The sequence below is a fragment of the Cantharellus anzutake genome, assembly GCF_015039405.1.
Source record: "Cantharellus anzutake strain C23 chromosome Unknown EI90scaffold_117, whole genome shotgun sequence".
In the NCBI taxonomy this organism is placed as follows: Eukaryota; Fungi; Basidiomycota; class Agaricomycetes; order Cantharellales; family Hydnaceae; genus Cantharellus; species Cantharellus anzutake.
This window is the reverse complement of record NW_024067067.1, coordinates 129,013-148,165: the sequence shown is the minus strand read 5'-3', so window position 1 is coordinate 148,165 and position 19,153 is coordinate 129,013. Positions and strand designations below refer to the sequence as shown.

Genomic DNA, 19,153 nt, shown 5'->3' with positions numbered 1-19,153 from the left:
GGCCCAGGTGGTTGGCATGGGGCAGAGGCGGTAAATGCTTTCGCAGAGCCGGGAGTTGATCGCCTGTTCGAAGCGATCCACTAGCCCCATGTCCCCTAGCCGCAAGGCGGGTCCGAGGATTTCAAACTCCTGGATGATCTTATCCACGGAGTCACTGCCCTGCCACAGAGTGGCCAGCTTCTGTCTGGCTGTGGCCTCGCAGTTCGGGTCTTGGAACATGGCGTCGAGTTCCGTGTTGAACTCGTCCATGGTGAGTCAGGGGGAGCCCATCATCAGTAGCGCGATGGTGTGCAGCGTCGCCCACACCCCTGCAGTCCCTCCCTTCATGTAGGACAGGACAAAGAGTATCTGGGAGAGGTGGTTGGGGAATTCCGCTGCTCGGACATGGAAGTATATGCTGCATTCGGCCTTGAAGCGGTCAAGGTCTTCGGCTGCTCCAGAGAAGGCAGTGGGGGGGGGGCAACTTTAGGCGGTTTGGGTCTAGGGGCGGGTGCAGGTGTTGGTGCGGGGACCGGCGCCAGTGCAGGCGCGGCTGGGGGCTGGTTCTGAGCTTGGCTCTCTACGATGGCCTGGAGCTCGTGGAATCGGGACAGCAGTTCATCGTACTGCTCTTCGGTCACCATAGCGGGGGAGGCGGGGGAGATGAGGTTGAAGCCTTCTTCTGCTGTCAGGGACAGCTCCGAAAGTGGCGAGGTCCCTGCATGTGGGACTCGGTGGGACAGATAGCAGCTGTGCGTAGCGGCGATCCCGTCACGGGGTGAGTGTCCCCGACCACTTAGGCTGAAGTGGGAAGTTGAGAAGAAGGCTGCTTCTTCTGTTCCCACCCCAGGTGCTATTATATACATGCGGTCAGGGTCATGTGGGAGGAGCCACGTCATCCCCGCACACAGCCGCACTCCCCTGGGTATCTCTGTGGGAGATCCCGGAGGTGTGCCACTCTGTGAGCGGGAATGTGCGCGGCGGGTGCGGCGATCGGGGGAGCAGGGTTAGGTGTGTTAGTAATACATAGAGAAAGGGAAGTCGACCATAGAAGGAAATAGAAAGAAAGAAGGAAAAGGGGAAAGAAGAGACAAAGGGTGATAGCAGGGAAGCGGAGTAGGGCAGCGCGGCGCAGGGTCAGGTGGGGTGTGCCCTGACAGCTCTGAGGTTAGTGGAGAAGGAGCGGAGGTAGACCGGAGGGATTGGAGGTACCGGAAGTCGTTGGCCGGGGATGGATATGACACTTTGCACCACTGGTGCCAAAATAACTAAGCATATTTCATGGAGATGTGAAGACCATCCATTATTTAAAAACAAAAAGTAATGATGCTGGCTGTCATATCCATACATACCCAATCCCGATTTGACTTCCGGACCCCCCTCTCCACCACCTCCAGAGTCCTACCCTATTCCCATCTGCTCCAATATCCACCTTCAGACCTGACATCACCTCTCTCTCCTCACTCCTCTCCTCACTCCTCTCCTTCCATCCCTCTTCCACCAACCTCTGCCAAGTTATGACCTTCTGCTGCCATCCCATACCCCATACTCAGACACCACTCGTACCTTCGCTCCGAGATCCTGTCATGGTTCTGACCTCGGACTTTGACTCCACCTCAGCTTAAGTGCATTGCATTGGTGACCTCATGCCACATAAACACCATTGCCAATATTCCTCAGACTTCTGACTCCACCTCTGCAACTCTGTAAGCTCCACTACCTCCAAGCTTCATGGACTGCTCTTGGCACCTTTGCCACTTGTAGTATACATTTCACACTTCTCCCTCATCCTTATTTGGACTACTGCTTCCTTACATTTAGCCAGTTAGTCATCAACCCCACTTCACCTCATCCTCCTGCCCCTCTGGGCTTCGCCCTCCTTACCTCCTTTCAGATGTGCCATAGAGTCTAACCCATGACCCTTGGTACTGCTCCATTTCTATAATTCCCTTTGTCTCCATTTGGATGCCTTTGTTCCGCTTTGGACCACCTCTTTTCTCTCGTGCTTTTGTCTCCCTACTATATACAGGCACTTGGACATACTCAATAGACCCCCAGTCTAAAATTGACTAGAAATGCCCCCTAGAGACTTCTCACTCACTATGTCTGAAATTAAGGACCAAATGGACAAACAGCAATGGCACAGTGCTCCCCTTGAGTCACTGAGGCCAAGGTCCCTCCTTGCTAAGTCTCCAGTTCCACTCCGGAATCATCTGCACTCACCCGATTCTAACAAGACCATGGGAAACCATCTTGATGTCCCTCTAGACAGTGGTCAGCATGTGCACAGACCACAAGATGGACAAGTATGGCATTCCAGGACAATTTTCAATCATTGAATCAAACTGAATTAGGACTTCTGAAGACATTCCAGGACATTTATAGTGAAAAAGGCCTTTAAGGCCCCATGCAAACATTGTAAGTGGGCTAGGGATCTGTCAGGGGATGACTCTCAGTGTCAGGGGACGACTCCCGGGTCCCCATGACCCTCCCCTATGGTCCACAGCCTCTGGTCTGGCCAGCCCTATCCAGGGCACAATCCTACTGTGGGTAAGGAGATGAGAAGGAAGCTAACTTCTCATCTTCCCGCAGTGGCCACAATATCAGCAAAACTTCCGGGGATACCCGGAAGTCACATGAAGGGGTAGAAACCGGGTCCGGAGCATGCGGTGCGCAGAGCATGCGTGCATGTGGGAAGCGCAGCGGGTGGAAGCAGGTCCGGACACGGGTCTGGGTCCGGGCTAGTCAGGGTGTATGCCCTGACACTCAGGTCCCCATAACCCTCCCCTATGGCCCACAGTGTCAGGGCAATAGCCCCAAACCCCAAGCCATATGTAATTACGATGTACATATAGTCACATGGGTAAGTGGGAACTCCATGAACCACTTACACACACCGTAAAATACACATCATCATATCACTTACGGCTTCGTGTGCTGAGCAACCCCCACTGAGACCTCACACACAGCCCACTGTGTAAACAGCCCTATCCAGGGCACAACCTACTGTGGGTAAGAAGATGAGAAGGGAGCTAAGTCTCATCTTCCTACAGTGGCCACAATATCAAAGAAAAATGCTGGAAAATATCCAATGTCCCCCATGGACCATATGGGAAACAACCAATATTGGAAAAAAGGAAGGGAAAACAATAATCAAGAAAACAATGAAGCAATAAATGGTTTCCAACCAAAAAATAATCAAATCTATCCATCACTAATCAATTCCCACTCATGATGTATGCTAATACTACTCAATGAGGCATTTCCAATGGTACCAATATTGTTCAAATTGGTGCAGTGGTTGCTGAGATAAGTGGGATCCAATCCATGTGTGACCATGCTGCTGGGTGGGTGTGGGAATTTGGTCTGTGGTGACTAGGAATGTGTCCAGAAAGATTGGAAGAAAATAATGAATGGTATATGCAATGTGTTTTGTGAACTGATCATGTGCTGGGATGGGGAAATTGCAATATTCAGTTCATCTAGGGTGCAGTGGCAATTCCTGCCTACAATGTCCTGAGGTGCCCCCTATAAAGGCCCACATAGTGGTTGTCCAAGGTGCAACTGTGGGGGTTTGCTGATGATTGCTCTAATTGCTCAGGAGCACTCAACAGCTAGCTCAATGAGAGCATCTGCCGGTTTTCATGATGTGCTGGGACAAGTACACAAGGATTTTCCATATTGCCCCCAATTGGTCTGTAGGGAAAGGGTTGTCCCATGTTCTGATTTCATCTTTATTACATTCATCACACCCACATCAGTCTTCTCTAATTTGATATGGCAGCTGAAGCCCATGGACCATCAATACCACAATGATACATAGATGGTTCCCATTCATTGAACAGCTCCATAAATAGGTGTCTGTACATTGTGCTGATAACCTATATGTATGGTTAGGCATACCTCCAGCTTTTTGTCAGTCCTTCCTTCCTAATTCCCCTGTTCTTCACAACCCATCTGTTGGCTACAGCAATGAAGTTCTCAACTGCAGCTATTATTGTCATTACCCTCACAACAACAACTCTGGCCCTTGCTGCCTCCATCCCTATCAGGATGCCAAAGGGTCCAGTAAAGCCTGACTCATACATCATGTATGTCCCACCCACAGGCATAACATAACACTGGCTGATTCGCTACTTAGTAAGCTGAAATCTGGTGCAAATTTAGAAGACCATATCGAAAGTATTACTCGGATATCCACCCAGAACCCTGGGTCAAAATTCTTAGTCACTTACCGGTATCAGAGTAAGTGGATATCATCAGAGAATCCCCATTAATATGCTAACTTTTGTAGTCCTGAATGGCTATTCAGTATATGCAACTGGAACACCCCTTAGTTGCATTCTCATTTGCTCTGAAGTTGACTATGTCGAAGCAGATGTCACAACTTCCAGTGACAATGATGTCCACCATGTGAATGAAAGGGATGTGGCAGAGAGCGATGACATTGCTGTTGAAATGGAGGATGAGGATGACCCAGTTGGACTCAAAGCACGTGTAACTGGGCAGGAAGTAATGGTTTTCATAATCGCTACTGGAGTTTTTACATCCCACAACAGCCTCAGTGGTGATGAAATTGATGAGTTTGGCCAGCTTGTACCGCGGGTTGCTCCTGGTCCGGTGTGTATCTCTTTCAAGTTATGTACTCCCTACCATATATGTTCACTCATCCCTGCTTGAATGCACAGGGCTTCGGTTACCGTTATTCAACTTTGGGGGATGAGGATGGCCTGGGCACATTTTTGGCTGGGTTGGCAATAGGGATCGGTTATAGCGTTGCACCAACTGCCATGGCTATTTCACTCAAAGTCTGCAAATCCCATTTAAACGTGCGCTCCATCAACATACTCAAAGCCATCGAATATGCCTACAAACAATTTCAAAAGACTCCTGAACTTTTGACCATCGTTCTGATAACTGCCAACCTACGATACAGTCAGGCAATTAATGATGCCATCACTCTGGCCACCAACCATGGGTTGTATGTGGTAGTTGCTGCTGGGGATGGCCGCATGGATGCAAGCTTTTCCAGTCCTGCATCTGCTCCCGGAGCTATCACTGTTGGTGCTGTTGACTGCTTCCACAACTTCCTATCCATATCCAACTATGGACCGCTTGTTGATGTTTTTGCTGATGGTTTCAATGCTCAAAGTGCTTGGATTGGCCGTGTGGATGCAATAAATAGCTTGACTGGCACTGGCCCGGCAGCTGCACGTGTTGCATCCATATTAGCTGATGCTTTACATCGAGCTGAAAATAAGCAGCTGACTCCTGCTCAAATACTTAGAAAAATGCAGGATAATGCTGCACCAGTAGTTAAAGGCCAACCAGAGGGAACTAGAAACTATCTGGCACAAGTTGGGTGGTGACTATAGATGTACATGGTGCACAACCTGGTCCACAATCTTTTTCCTCACACACTTTGTAAAACCTGTACAGCATGCCCACATTACTTCAGATGTGTTAGGACATGAGCATAACAAGATATATATTATCAGATGTACCCAACAGTCATGTACACATGTGATCCCCACATGATATCCTCTTGGCTTACATTGCCCTACCAGGATGGAGGAATGGAACTGTCATATCTGTTGTTGTGGGGACAAGTCCGTGCAGGCTAAAACAAGCCCCATTGCACACTTCACCCTTACTGCATCAGGGACTAGGATTGGTAGGTCGGGGTAATAAGGGGAGTTGTAGGGGCTGGGTGGGTGGTTCTGTCGAAGTCCAGATCGTTGTATTTGGTGGGGTGGTTGAGGAGATATGACATTTTCTTTACTATTTTCATCCATTCATGCATGTGACTTTCTGTTTCTTATTGTATTGGACTCTTCTGTGACACTGTATAGTTTGTTAGAGAGTATCAGCACCATACTATAGAGGACCCACTACATGAGACCTACCCCCCCTAGACCTGAGTTGTGAGTCTAGAGCAATAGACCCATTTGTCAGAGACCGGATCCGGGATGAAGAAGACATCCCCATGGTGGAGGGCTTTGGCCTCAGTGACTTATCCCAGGAACACTGTGCCTAGTTACATGTCTGTGCCCTAACTGGCAAGGAAACTAGAAGAGGGGAAACTCTAGTCGATTTTATCACTAATGTCAGAGACCAGATGCAGGATGAGGGAGATGTCCCCATGGCAGAGGGCTTCGGCCTCAGCGACTTAGACCAAGAGTGTTGTGCCTAGTTACACATCTGTGCCCTAATTTACTAACTGGCAACAAGAACAAGAAGGGGGGATAACTCTAGTTGTGTTAGAAATGGGTGGATACAGATGACTCCGGAGTGGAATCGGAGACTTAGCGTGGAGGGACCTTGGCCTCAGCGACTCAAGCAGAGCACTGTGCCATTGCTGTTTGTCCATTTGGTCCTTAATTTCACAGTAGGCGAGCAGGAAGTCTCTAGGGGGCATTTCAGGTCGATTTCGGACTGAGCCAAAACGAGTATGTACAAGCGCTGATATATATAATGGAGGGGGAAAAAGCACAAGGGAACCAAGGGGAACCGAATCGGAACGAAGACGTCCGAACAGGAACAAAGGGCAGAAGAAGCGGAGTGGTACTGAAGGTCATAAGGCAGGACCTGTGATACGTCCAAAAGGAGGTAGGGAGGGCGAGGCCCAGAGGGGCAGGAGGATGAGGAGAAGTGGGGATGATACTAACTGGCTAGAATGGGAAGAAGCAGTAGTCCAAATAGGGATGAGGGGAAAATGCGAGAGATACATTACCAGTGGCGAAAGTGCCGAAGGTGATCCACGAAGCTCAGAGCTTATGGAGCTTACGGAGGCGGGAGTAGAGGTGGCGTGGGGGGTAGAAGGAGGTGTGTTGCCAGGACCAAAGGTGAGTATCGGAACCGGCAGCGGTAGGGTATGACTCCAGAGGTGAAGAGGGTGGAGGTCCGGAAGTCGGGTTGGGGTCGGGTATGCACAGATATGACAAGTTGATTTTATCACTAGGGTGTAACCTATCTACAAGTTATGTATATAGTTACCTGGGGGGCAGGCCCATGAATGATGGGACCGAGTGGAGCAGAGCTAATGGAGTTACAAGTTAGCCAACTGAAATTATCAATGAGTTGGGTTACAGGGTTAGCAGAGTGACAGGCTATAACCCAGAAATGGAAAGGAGGGATCGGCCCAAAGGTAAGCTTGCAGGGCAAGCAACTAAATTGCCCAGCAGAGGCAGGAGTGCGTTAGCGGATGCTGGAGCTGTCCAGAGGCCTTTGGGGCTTTGTATTTAGGGAGGCATAGGTAATATATTGGATTGAGGGGGTGATGACCATTGGGGGAGTCAGAGGTGGTTGTGGAATCTGGAGGCTCCAAGGTTAGTGATGAGGGAGCAAAGGTGATCCAGAAGGAATGGAGGGAGTGGAGGGTGATGGCCATGGATGGATATGACAACTAAGGTGTAACCTATCTACAAGTTATGTATATATAGTTACATAGAGGGTGGGCCTGTGAATGGCAGGGCCAAGTGGAGTGGAGCTAATGGAGTTACATGTTAGCTGACTGAATATTACCGACGAGTCAGGTTACAGGTTTAGCAGAGTGACGGGCTATAACCCAGAAACAGAAAGGAGGGATCAGCCTGAAGGTAGACTTGCAGGGCAAGCAACTAAATTGCCCAGTGGAGGTGGGGGTGCGCTAGTGGACGTTGGAGCTGTCTGGAGGCCTTCGGGGCTCTGTACTTAGGGAGGCATAGGTAATATATTGAATTGAGGGGGTGGTGACCATCAGGGGAGTCGGAGGTGGTTGTGGAATCCAGAGGCTCCAAGGTTAGTGACAAAGGAGCGGAGGTAATCCAGAAGGACTGAAGGTAGTGGAGGGTGATGGCCATGGATGGTTATGACACCATTACACCATACTGGATCCCAATTCAACCCCCACACCCTTTCCACCACCTCCACAGTTTCACCTCTATCCCTGTCCATTCCGATCCCCACCTTTGGATCTGACCTCATGTTCTGTTCCCCCAACTCCTTCCTGTCAGGGCACACCACTCTGCGCTGCTCCCTCCTTTTCTTTTTCCTCTCTTCCCTTTTCTTTCTTTATACAGACAACCCCCTTTCTTACACCTGTAGCATGGACATGTCCAATGCTGAGCACCCCACATGGTACTGTGCTGCCAGATGCACTGCACATCCCTACTTGTACCTCTCCTCTCTAACACTCAGGATCACCTGTGGAACCACCTGCAATAGCCCAGCTCTGTCCGAGGCTGATGTGGCACCCTCACATGACCCATTCCCACTTGTATATAAACTGAGCTGAAGCAGAACCGAAGAAGTAGCCTTCTTCTCATTCCTGCTTTGGGCAAGTACTTCATTCTAATAACAATCATTCCTGCTTCAGTCTAAGAAGCCAGACAGGGATGCAAGCCGGAGTGAGGGCTCTCTGCTATACTACTCTACCACTGTCTGGGCTGCTAGCACCAGGCACTACTACATCACTACCCCTACCTCTCCTGTGCCATCCCTGAAGAAGGCTTCAACCTAGTCTCCCCCACCTCCTCCAGCATGGTGACCAAAGAGCAGTACCAGGACCTACTGACCAGGTTCCAGGAACTGCAAGCCATCCTCGAGAGCCAAATCCAAAATCCACTGCCCCCACCCACACCTGCACCTGCACCCGCACCTGCACCCACACCCACACCCAAACCCAAAGCACCCAAGGTTGCACCCCCAACCACCTTTGCTGGCATGAGTGAGGACCTTGACCACTTTAGGGCAGAGTGTGGGATCTACTTCCATGTCTGCATGGCAGAGTTCCCTGACACTCTGTCCCAGATCCTCTTTATCTTATCGTACATGAAAGGAGGAGCTGTGGGAGTGTGGGTTACACAGCACACAATGGCACTGCTGATGGCAGGATCCCCCACAATCACTATGGACAAATTCATGGCAGAGTGTCAAGGCACACCCACCCAGCCCAACCTGACCTGGTACCCTGCTGTCCACCCCTCCTCACCCCCTCCCCCTTCCGCTTCCTCTCTCCTCATCCATGCTTTCTCACTTTCCTCCTATCTTACTTCTCCTTGATTTCCTCTTTATTCTACACGGACGACCTTCTTTGTATCAATGTACCATTGACCCATCTGCAGTGCGCCCACCATACACCCGGTGTTACGGGGATGGGGGAAATTCCCCATTCCTCGATCCGTTCTTATAGTGGGATGAGTGAGGTCATATCTGGTCTGTACCATAACAGGATATGTAATCGATGAGTGATCCCAGTCTTGCCTGGGTGTCAGGGCAATAGCCCCGAACCCCGAGTCACATGTAAACTAGATAGATATAGTCACGTGGACAAGCGGGAACCTCCGGGTAACCGCTTACACACCACCGTAAAATACATCATCTTGTATCACTTACGGCTTTGTGTGCTGAGCAACCCCAAAGACCTCACAGTAAGTTAGGGCACAGACGTGTTACTTGGCACAGTGCTCCTGGCATAAGTCGCTGAGGCCAAAGCCCTCTGTCATGGAGACATTCCTTCGTCTCGATCTGGTCTCTGACACCAATGAAAGTATGACATGCTGCACTAAAATAATTGATGGAAATCCCTTATGGCCACTGTTGCATTCCCCATTCCAACCCAAACCATACCCAATTATCCCAATAGTCGACACCTTGTTGTGTCTCATTTCCTCAACATGCGAAAGCATAGGCCATGTGGGTTTGTGTCACGACCGACAAATCCCGGGGCTCCGTCAGTGGCGAACCAATGCCGATAGGCGAATCCGCCGACCCGAAACCCATCCTAACCAGCCCCCAACCCCATGTCTGGCCTCCTGCCTTACTGCATGAGACTTGGCCAGTAATCAGAACCTAGACCCTGCCGGTATTCCGACCTTACCTCCAGTTCCTGAGCCCTTGGCGCTCCCGGCATTCAGTCATGCCTGCCTTGTCTCCATCCGAACCACACTCATCACTTCCCGCTATGTGGTCACAGCCATGCCCCGCTTCCGTGCATTCCACACCCTCTGCCCACTCTGCACCCTCTGCCCATCTCTGCACCTTCTGGCCACTTCTGGTTGCCCTTGACACCTCTGGTCAGGTCAACACCTCTGTACCTCTGTTGGCCTTCATGCTGTCCTTGTGTGACAGTGCTGGCAGATCAACCTCTGTTTGCGGACTTGTGTCGGCACCGCACCGACCCCGCTTATTTGCGGACTTGTATCGGCACCGCGCGCTGACCTCCGCTTTTCCTCCAGCCATTTGTCACTTGGCAGCTTGTCATTCATTCTTTGCCGAGTGCCATTCATTGTTTGCTTCCCTGCCAATATTGGCATTTGATCCCCTCTTTATTGGCACTAGGTTATTGATCTCATTCAGTTATTGATCAATAACCCTTGCCACTTATTGTTTATTGATCTGTTCCTCGTTTCCAGTTCCCGGGCTCCTGTCCTTATTTAGTTTGACAATCCCCGCTTATCTCCGCACCGGACCGCGCCGGACTGACTGGCCTTTCTATATTCCCTCTTGCCTATTTATATACCTTATAAATACTTTTGGGGACCTCAGTCTGAAATCAACTAGAGTACCCCCCTGTCTGTTCTGAGTCTCTTCTTCTGCAAAGGGGCTTCCCCCCCTCTGAGTCCGTGCTTGCGGAGTCTGCGCTCCTCCTACAGGTCCGCTCCGCCTGCAAGTCTTGTTTGAAGTCCGCTGTGAGCGTCAATCCATAAATACGGGATCTCCCCCAAAACGTCAAGCTCAGGGCACAGCGCTCCACCTGAGTCGCTGAGGCCGCGATCCCACTCTGCTAACCTTGAACAGCACTTCCGGACGCGCCGCATATTTCCACCCACATATCCGCGTGTGCGCTCCAACAGACCTCTGCATCACCTCCGACCTTGACTCAGACAGAAACCTATTCCGTCTTCAGTCCGTCTTCTGACAGTCTGCCCGACTCTGACAATATTCCTCACTCTGACAATATTCCAGACTCTGACAGTATTCCGACTCTGACAGCAATCCAGAACTCTGACAGTTTGACACCATGTCAAATGTCACGTGGTAAATCCTCAGAACTTGTTCCCATGTGTGAAGTAATGTACAACGACAGTGTAGAAAAAAATCAAAAGGGGAGGGGTGCAAGTGTCAAGAAGAATGCATGTTCTGGACAGCGGTCATCATACTCTGATGGAACTCAGCTGCCTTGGCATCACACTCTGTACACTGATCAGGGGTGAGATCATCTCCCTTGTACACATGATTTGCAATCCTAAGGTCGTTGAATTTGGCCACAACCTCTGCACAAGCTTTGGGATCCTGCTCGATACAGCAGTGTCCCAGGGCCTTTGCAACTTCCCCAATCTCGTGCTCTTGCTGTCCAATGAACATGAGTGCCATTGATGCCAGTGAAAACAAGTTGGGGATGTTCACCGAGTGGGGTTGTTGTTCTGGAGTGGATGGTGCATGCACTGCTTTCAACACCATGGCCATTAAGCATGTGTCAGGGCACACCCACCTGACCCCACTCCACCTGGTCCGACCCCACCCGATCCCACTACCCTCACCCAGTGCCCCCATCCTCCATCCTCCCTTCTCTCCTCCCTCCTCTCTCCTTCTTTCCTTCCCTTCTTCTTTCTTCTTTCCTTCCTTTCTTCTTCTTTCCTTCTCTACTACACAGACGACTTTCCTTGCATCGATGTACCATTAACCCAGCTGCACAACACGCCTGGACCCAGACACACCAGGTGATGCCCCACACACCAGATGCTCCTGGGATCTCTTACAGAGATACCTGGGCAGATATGGCTGTGTGTGTAGATGATGTGGCACCCCCATGTGACCTCCAACCGCATGTACATAAACACAGCCTAAGTGGGAACTGAGAAGTAACCTTCTTCTCACACTTCCCACTTTAGCCTAAGTGGCCAGGGATGCCCTCTTGTGCTGGGTCCGTTAGTACATGTGCCTGTGCTACACCCTATTGGGTCCTCAGTGTCAGGTGACACATCTGGGTGCTCTCGACCCCAGGTCGCTCCCTGACAGCATGCTGTCACGGTAGAGCTCCAGGAATATTCACTCGTGGAGTCATCCTTGGAGCTGCAATCAAGCCAGCTGGCCAAAAACGAGCACCTCATACACCCTGCAGCAAGGAAGTATGAGCCTTGCATAATGCATCCAGGGGTTATGATGCATGGTTCTGAAATCTTGCATAGGCAAAGATTTGCCCAGGTGGAAAGATACTGAAGACAGAACAACTGAGATGGGCACTCACAGATGAACAGATTTACTTACACTGTTTGCCCTTGTGAAAGAACAAAGGATGAGAACTGATGTGGAGGTTGGTAAAGGCACTCATAGCCTAGAGAGGCAGGCTCCTCCACATCATCGAAATCCACAATGATTTTCTGGCCCTCCTCCAGAATCGGGATGAAGAACACGACGTTGCCACTAGCACAGGAAAGGCTCAGGCCAATGCCATTTGGGTTCTGTTGGGGAGGATGCACAGAGCCAACAGCAGAAATCATCGGTCCTCACCATCCATACATTAACCTGGTGGCCAACAGGGAATTCAGCCAGTGTGTCAGGGTGTGGGAAACGTTACCGTGACTCACCGTCGGTGACCATTAAGGTCCACTGCTCTGGCGTAACAGCCTGTCAAGGGCGGGGATGACAATCGCGGCGGAAAGGGGTTTTGGCTTCAACGACTCGTTCGTGAGCGTTGTGCCTCATACTTGACGCGGCCCCAATATGTCAGAAGGCAGAAGGTGCGACTGAGTCAGACAGAGAGTGCAGGGGGTAACCCTAGTTGATTTTCGAACTAAAGTACGAGGTAGTGTACAACCGGTATTTAAGTATAATGGGATGAATAGAATTAAGTCGCCAGATCTCACAGAGATTGCGGGCGGGGTTAAGAAGGAACAAAAACAAACAAAGAGTGTGGGAGAAGGATGGCCGTGTACAGCCGTCAAGAAAAACAAGCATGATAAGGAAAGACTTGTAGGCCCGTGACGGGCCATGGAAACAGGTAGTGGTGACGGGGAAGGGTGATGGGCTTGTTCAGGCAGTGTCGGGCAGGCGGCGGAGTTGACGGGGTTGAAGCAGAGGAGGGAGAAGGTGTGGGGAGTGATCACCTGACCGTGGGAATTGCCGGGTCGTGACACAGTGCCACATCATGAGTGTTGAGGAGCCTGTAACTGTATAAGCTACATATGGGACATAATAAAGAGACTCGCCTCTCTACAGCTTGATACATCCCAGCAGTCGCTGGGACATGCTCCATGATCAATGGCCTGCTGGAAATGCATATAAGGACTCTGCTGCAGCAAGAGCATGAACTTGCACATCCTGATGAGGAAGTGTCCTCACAGGAATTCCTGATAGAGGCAGTGTATGCGCATCCCTGTGCATTTTGGAAGGTGAAGCTCTATGGGCAATGTGAGAAGATCCTCCTTTCTGTCTCATCATGTCGTTGATTTCATCATCAGCTCTTTGAAAGAACCATGAAGTCATGTTCCGTGTTTGGCTGGCCAAAGATAACAAGATGAGGACAAGGTGCCGAACAAGTGGCACTACGTGTTTTCGGTCATGCATGGGGTGATCAAGTTGAAGAATCCAGCACCAGCTACGATGGAACTGGGTTCAGCCTGGAGGGCGGTGGAGGAGAAGGAGATGTTGCCGTTGTGGGATGTATGGAGATCGAGTGAGCTGGCAGAGGCCATTGGGGACCTCCTCACGATCCCATGCTGGAGGGAATGCGAAAAAGTGCCATCTAGCATGGAAAGGTGGACTCATTGTGGGATGCATCAGGTGAGCGACATGCAGTTTCGTCATCTTTTTGTCTGACACCTCAGAAAGCTCTATGCACAGCTGATAAGAACTCACATTGCACAGCTGAGTGCCCTGGTGCAACCACAGGGGGTAATGTCAGTGACTGCATTGGACCTTGCCCTTTCATGGTCCATCAACTTCCAGCACCCTCCTAGGTGGACCGCTGTGTTGAACGACAAACCCAATGCGATATACAGCCAAGGGGCGATCTTGGAGGTGAATGTCATATCCATACAATCCCAACCTCCGCTCTGGGCTCCCGGAACTCCGAACCTGACTTCCGGAGTCTTACTTCCCTTCCGTCACCTCCTCCTTGCCGACTCCCAAGAGGTTATCCCACCTCTGGCTCTGACACCTTCCAGACGAGTACGCAAAACCTATGCTCCCGACTCCGGACCTCTGCTCCGGAATCCCGTTTGCGTCTCCGTCTCCGGAACCTCCGGTCTTAGCTCCGACCTCGGACTTTGACCCCACCTCCGCCTATACTCATTGTATTGGTTAGCTCATTCCATTTAATTATGTTTGCCAATATTCCGGAGTTTAACTTCCGAGTTCGGACTTTCCGGACTTACCTCGGACCTTGCAACTATTGCATTGTCCTACTCAATTCCGCTATTCTCCCTCATTCCTATTTGGGCTACTGCTTCCTTTCTATTCAGTCAGCTAGCCATTCCCCACTCCCAACCTCCTTCCTTCCTCCTTGGGCCTTGGCCCTTCACTCCTCCTTTGGGAAACACCATTGAGTCAAACCCTTGACCCTCGGTGTTGTTCCTCTTTCCAGCTCCCTTTGTCTCCTTTCAGAGTACCCTCGCTCCTTTTGATTCCGGACCCCTCCTTATATACAATGTACATAGTAACTTGTAACCTCAGTCCAAAATTGACATGAATTCCCCCCAAGAGACTTTCCCTCTGCTAGATCCGAAATTAGGGACCCCTAGGACAACCAGCAATGGCACAGCGCTCCACCTGAGTCGCTGAGGCCGAGGTCCTTCCACGCTAAGTCTCCGATTCCACTCTGGAGTCGTCCGAATCCGCCTGATTCTAACAGTGAAGAGGGTTCCAGATGGATTTGTTAGAACAGGGCTGATACAGACGACTCCGGAGTGGAATCGGAGACTTAGCGTGGAGGGACCTTGGCCTCAGCGACTCAAGCGGAGCGCTGTGCCATTGCTGTTTGTCCATTTGGTCCTTAATTTCACAGTAGGTGAGCAGGAAGTCTCTAGGGGGCATTTCAGGTCAATTTCGGACTGAACCAAAACGAGTATGTACAGTTCTCCAATAAACTGTTGCAATGTTTTTCACTTTTCAACTCATGACCTTATAGCACAATGAAAATGTATTTGAAAATTTCAAAAAAAATATTCAAAACATGGGAAAGTATCTCATCTAAAGATCTGCCAATTATGTAAGCAATATTGCTTTATTGGAGTACCCCCAGGCTGAACAGAAAATAGGAATATCATGTGACATGTCATGTGATATTGTTTACTGTACACACTAGTAAACAAAAGGACATTAATAAAGCATAAATACCGAAGGGCTTCACATGATAAGGCCCCAAATCCGAAATGCACCCTTTAGCCACTTCAAAAGTTGAACAAATCCTTTCCCTCATTGATTCTGGCCATAGTGCTCACCAAATCTCAGTTCTTACTGGCCACCATTACTCCACTGTCACTCGCCTATGGTCTAAACACCGTTCTGATGTTCCCAAGCCCAGTGGTGGTCGTCCATCCAAGCTTTCTGACACTGATATTCGCCATGCTTGTCGTCTCATCAACTCTGGGAAGGCTGACAACTCATCCCAAGTCACCTGAATACTCCAAAACATCAATGACACATCCCTCTCCATTGAGACTGTACGTAAAGGGCTCAAAAAAGCTGGTTGGAAAGCAGTGGTGAAGAAAAAAAGGCCTATGCTCACCATGCGTCACAAGAGGGACAGGATGGATTTTGCCCTCAGCCACAAGGAGTGGACTCTAGAGGACTGGAAGAGAGTTGTATGGTCTGATGAGACTAAGGTGAATCGTCTGGGCTCAGATGGGAGGAAATGGGTGTGGAAGTGGGTGGGGGAGCCTCTCACTGACAGGTTGGTGCAAGGCACAAAAAGGTTTGGTGGAGGTTCCATCATGGTATGGGGTTGTATGACCTGGGATGGGGTTGGAATGGCATGCAAGATTGATGGGAAGATGGATGGGGACCTGTACTGCCAAATTCTGGATGAGGAACTACAGGAAACCATATCATATTATCACAAAAACCCAGCCCATGTCCTCTTCCAACAGGACAATGACCCCAAACACACCAGCAAAAAGGCCCAAAACTGGTTCAATAACCACTGTATTGAGGTCATGAAGTGGCCCTCACAGTCTCCAGACCTCAATCCAATCGAGCATCTCTGGAATCATGTGAAGAGGAAGCTTGGGGAATATGAAGAACCTCCAAGTAGTGTTCAGGAGCTGTGGGATCGCTTCCAGGAGGAGTGGGATAGGATAGATCCAAGTATTTGCCAGAATCTGATTGAGAGTATGCCTAGAAGGATTGAGGCAGTGGTCAGAGCAAACGGTGGCTATACAAAGTATTAATTAATGCCATTTTCCCTTCCCAAAAATGTACTCCAATAAACCATTGCAATGACCTGGATGGTTTGTAAATTATATAACATTACCAAAAATGGACATATTGCTTACATAATTGGTACATATTTAAATGGGATACTATTACATGTTTCGAATATTTTTTTGAAATTTTAGAATACATCATCATCATGCTATAAGGTCATGAAGTCAAAAGTGCAAAACATTGCAACAGTTTATTGGAGAACTGTACAAGTGCCGATATATATAATGGAGGGGGCAAGAGCACAAGGAAAACAAAGGGAAACCGAATCGGAACGAAGATGTCCGAATGGGAACAAAGGGAAGAAGGAGTGGAGCGGTACCGAAGGTCATAAGGCAGGACCTGTGATACGTCCGAAAAGAGGTAGGGAGGGCAAGGCCCAGAGGGGCAGGAGGGTGAGGAGAAGTGGGGATGATGACTAACTGGCTAGAATGGGAAGAAGCAGTAGTCCAAATAGGGATGAGGGGTAAATGTGAGAGATACATTACAAGCGGCGAAAGTGCCAAAGGCGATCCGCGAAGCTCGGGGGTTGCGGAGCTTACGGAGGTTACGGAGGCGGGGTTGAAAGTCCGAGGGATATTGGCAATGGTGTTTACGTAGTATGAGGTCACCAATGCAATGGACTAAGACCGAGGTAGAGTCAAAGTCCGAGGTTGGGACTATGACGGAGGCTCGGAGCGAAGGTACGAGCGGTGTCCGAGTAGGAAGTACGGGACAGCGGCGGAAGGTCGTAACTTGGCGGAAGGGTGGCGGAGGAGTACCAGAGGGAGGAGAGAGGGGAAAGGTAAGGGGGAAGGAGTGGCAGAGAGGTGTGTTGTCAGGTCCGAAGGTGAGTATCGGAGCGGACGGGGGAAGCGTAGGAGGATGACGGGAGGGTGGAGGTGTTGCGGAGGGGGAGCGGAGTAGGAGGAGGAGGAGTAGTAGGAGGGTGGCAGAGAGGGGCGGTGTTCGGTCTGAGGTGAGTATCGGAGCGGACGGAGATAGGGTTGGAGAGGTAAGGAGGAGTAGAGGTGGCGTGGGGGGGTAAGAAGGAGGTGTGTTGCCAGGACCGAAGGTGAGTATCGGAATGGCGGCGGTAGGTTATGACTCCGGAGGTGAAGAGGGTGGAGGTCCGGAAGTCGGGTCGGGGTCGGGTATGCACGGATATGACAGGATTCAGGAATGCCCTTCAGGACCGCAAGTCGAACACTTGGGGATTCCTCCCTGATGATGTGAGCTTTTTTTTTCCCTGTTCCTTTCTTTTCTTGACGTCTCTCCAAGTTCCTACATCCAGCCTATCTCCAGGCGAACAACTTGCGAGTTAATTTGGAGATGTCCAAGATACAAAGGACCTTCATTCTCGTAAGTCTTTCTGTCCTTGTTTGGTGTTGTTCATTGAAGCCCTACATATCAGTTGGTCTACATTGTCTTTGGGGAGAAGCAGGCCAAGAAGATGATGAGTCAGATGAAAGGGCATGGTGGAAGAAGGAAGCAAGAGGATGTGGATGCATTCCATTTCACTCAAGATAACGAGGAGCTCTTTTGGGACACTGCGCTCCCAAAACTATGCGTGGCTAAGGGTCATAACACCGATGGCATAAGAGTACTCTTGCTGTCTTCTTGTCCTTTTTTTTCTTTTTTCTCATGATGCTGTTCAGTTACTGGAAGAGATCCTCCTATCTCACCTGATCTGTCAAGGCACAGTGGATGCCATGTTCAAGAAACAGGATGTGGACGAGACGAGTGACAACTTGGACAGGTTTGATGTTGCTCGGATCATGGACATGGTCAGGAGAAACGAAGGGTGGTGGGCCTTGCTGAGACGGTTCGCTGGATGGAAAGATAAAGCCTATCATTTCATCTCTGGGGTAGTCATCGAAGCGGCTTCCCCAGACCGCTTCCAGTACTTTGACAGGTGTCAGAGGCAGTCGTGGAGCAGCTGGATGGTGCGGTGGACAAGTACTACGACAGTATCTACCACCTTGGACAGCTGAGTTCGCACTGTGACGAGGTGGAAAAGTCTAGGGAGATGGTGCAACGCAAGCAGGTCGAGCTACCCTCCACTATGGTCCACAGCCTCTGGTCTGGCCAGCCCTATCCAGGGCACAATCCTACTGTGGGTAAGAAGATGAGAAGGAAGCTAACTTCTCATCTTCCCACAGTGGCCACAATATCAGCAAAACTTCCGGGGATACCCGGAAGTCACATGAAGGGGTAGGAACCGGGCCCGGAGCATGCGGCATATGGAGCGTGTGTGTGGGAAGCGCAGCAGGTGGAAGCAGGTCCGGACATGGGTCTGGGTCCGGGCTAGTCAGGGTGTGTGCCCTGACATCCAGGCATTCTTAGATGAACACCTAGCCTCCGGGTTCATTCGTCCTGCTACTTCCACTCATGTGGCACCAGTCCTCTTCATCCACAAGAAGGACGGATCCTCCGTCTCTGTGTTGACTTCCAAGGGCTGAACAAGATCACCAAAAAGGATCGCTACCCACTCCCCCACATCTCCAACCTCCTTGATGCACCTAGCCGTGCCACAGTCTACACCAGACTCAACCTCTGGCATGCTTACCACCTGGTTCGCATTGCAGCAGGCGACGAATTGTTATGGAAATGGGATTTTCCCATTTTTAGCCTCTTATGGGCTCTATGCAGTACAATATCACGTGACATGTAAATAATAACAACCTAACCAACAATTACTACCCAAAAACCCGATGTCAATGTTACTGTAAACACCTTTGTTACAACACCTGTTACATTAATTGTAACATCTTCTCAATGTCACGGCCCC

General features: G+C 50.2%; 3 protein-coding genes across 3 annotated transcripts; all 3 read left to right on the top strand.

Moving 5' to 3' along the window:
- Positions 1–3,951: 3,951 nt before the first annotated feature.
- Positions 3,952–5,348, top strand: EI90DRAFT_3134353 (peptidase S8/S53 domain-containing protein; the record flags this gene model as incomplete). The annotated part of the gene is made up of 4 exons (XM_039064662.1): positions 3,952–4,070; positions 4,121–4,224; positions 4,274–4,599; positions 4,668–5,348. The coding sequence occupies 4 exons, from the start codon at positions 3,952–3,954 to the stop codon at positions 5,346–5,348; spliced, it is 1,230 nt and encodes a 409-aa protein (XP_038909195.1).
- An 8,173-nt stretch (positions 5,349–13,521) lies between these two features.
- EI90DRAFT_3134351 (uncharacterized protein) lies at positions 13,522–14,232 on the top strand (the record flags this gene model as incomplete). Its single annotated transcript, XM_039064661.1, has 2 exons — positions 13,522–13,743; positions 13,792–14,232. 2 exons carry the CDS (start codon positions 13,522–13,524, stop codon positions 14,230–14,232), a joined length of 663 nt encoding a protein of 220 aa, XP_038909194.1.
- A 3,233-nt stretch (positions 14,233–17,465) lies between these two features.
- On the top strand, positions 17,466–18,824 carry EI90DRAFT_3134349 (uncharacterized protein; the record flags this gene model as incomplete). The annotated part of the gene is made up of 6 exons (XM_039064660.1): positions 17,466–17,594; positions 17,644–17,724; positions 17,777–17,965; positions 18,021–18,230; positions 18,278–18,482; positions 18,709–18,824. 6 exons carry the CDS (start codon positions 17,466–17,468, stop codon positions 18,822–18,824), a joined length of 930 nt encoding a protein of 309 aa, XP_038909193.1.
- Between the last annotated feature and the right edge of the window lie 329 nt (positions 18,825–19,153).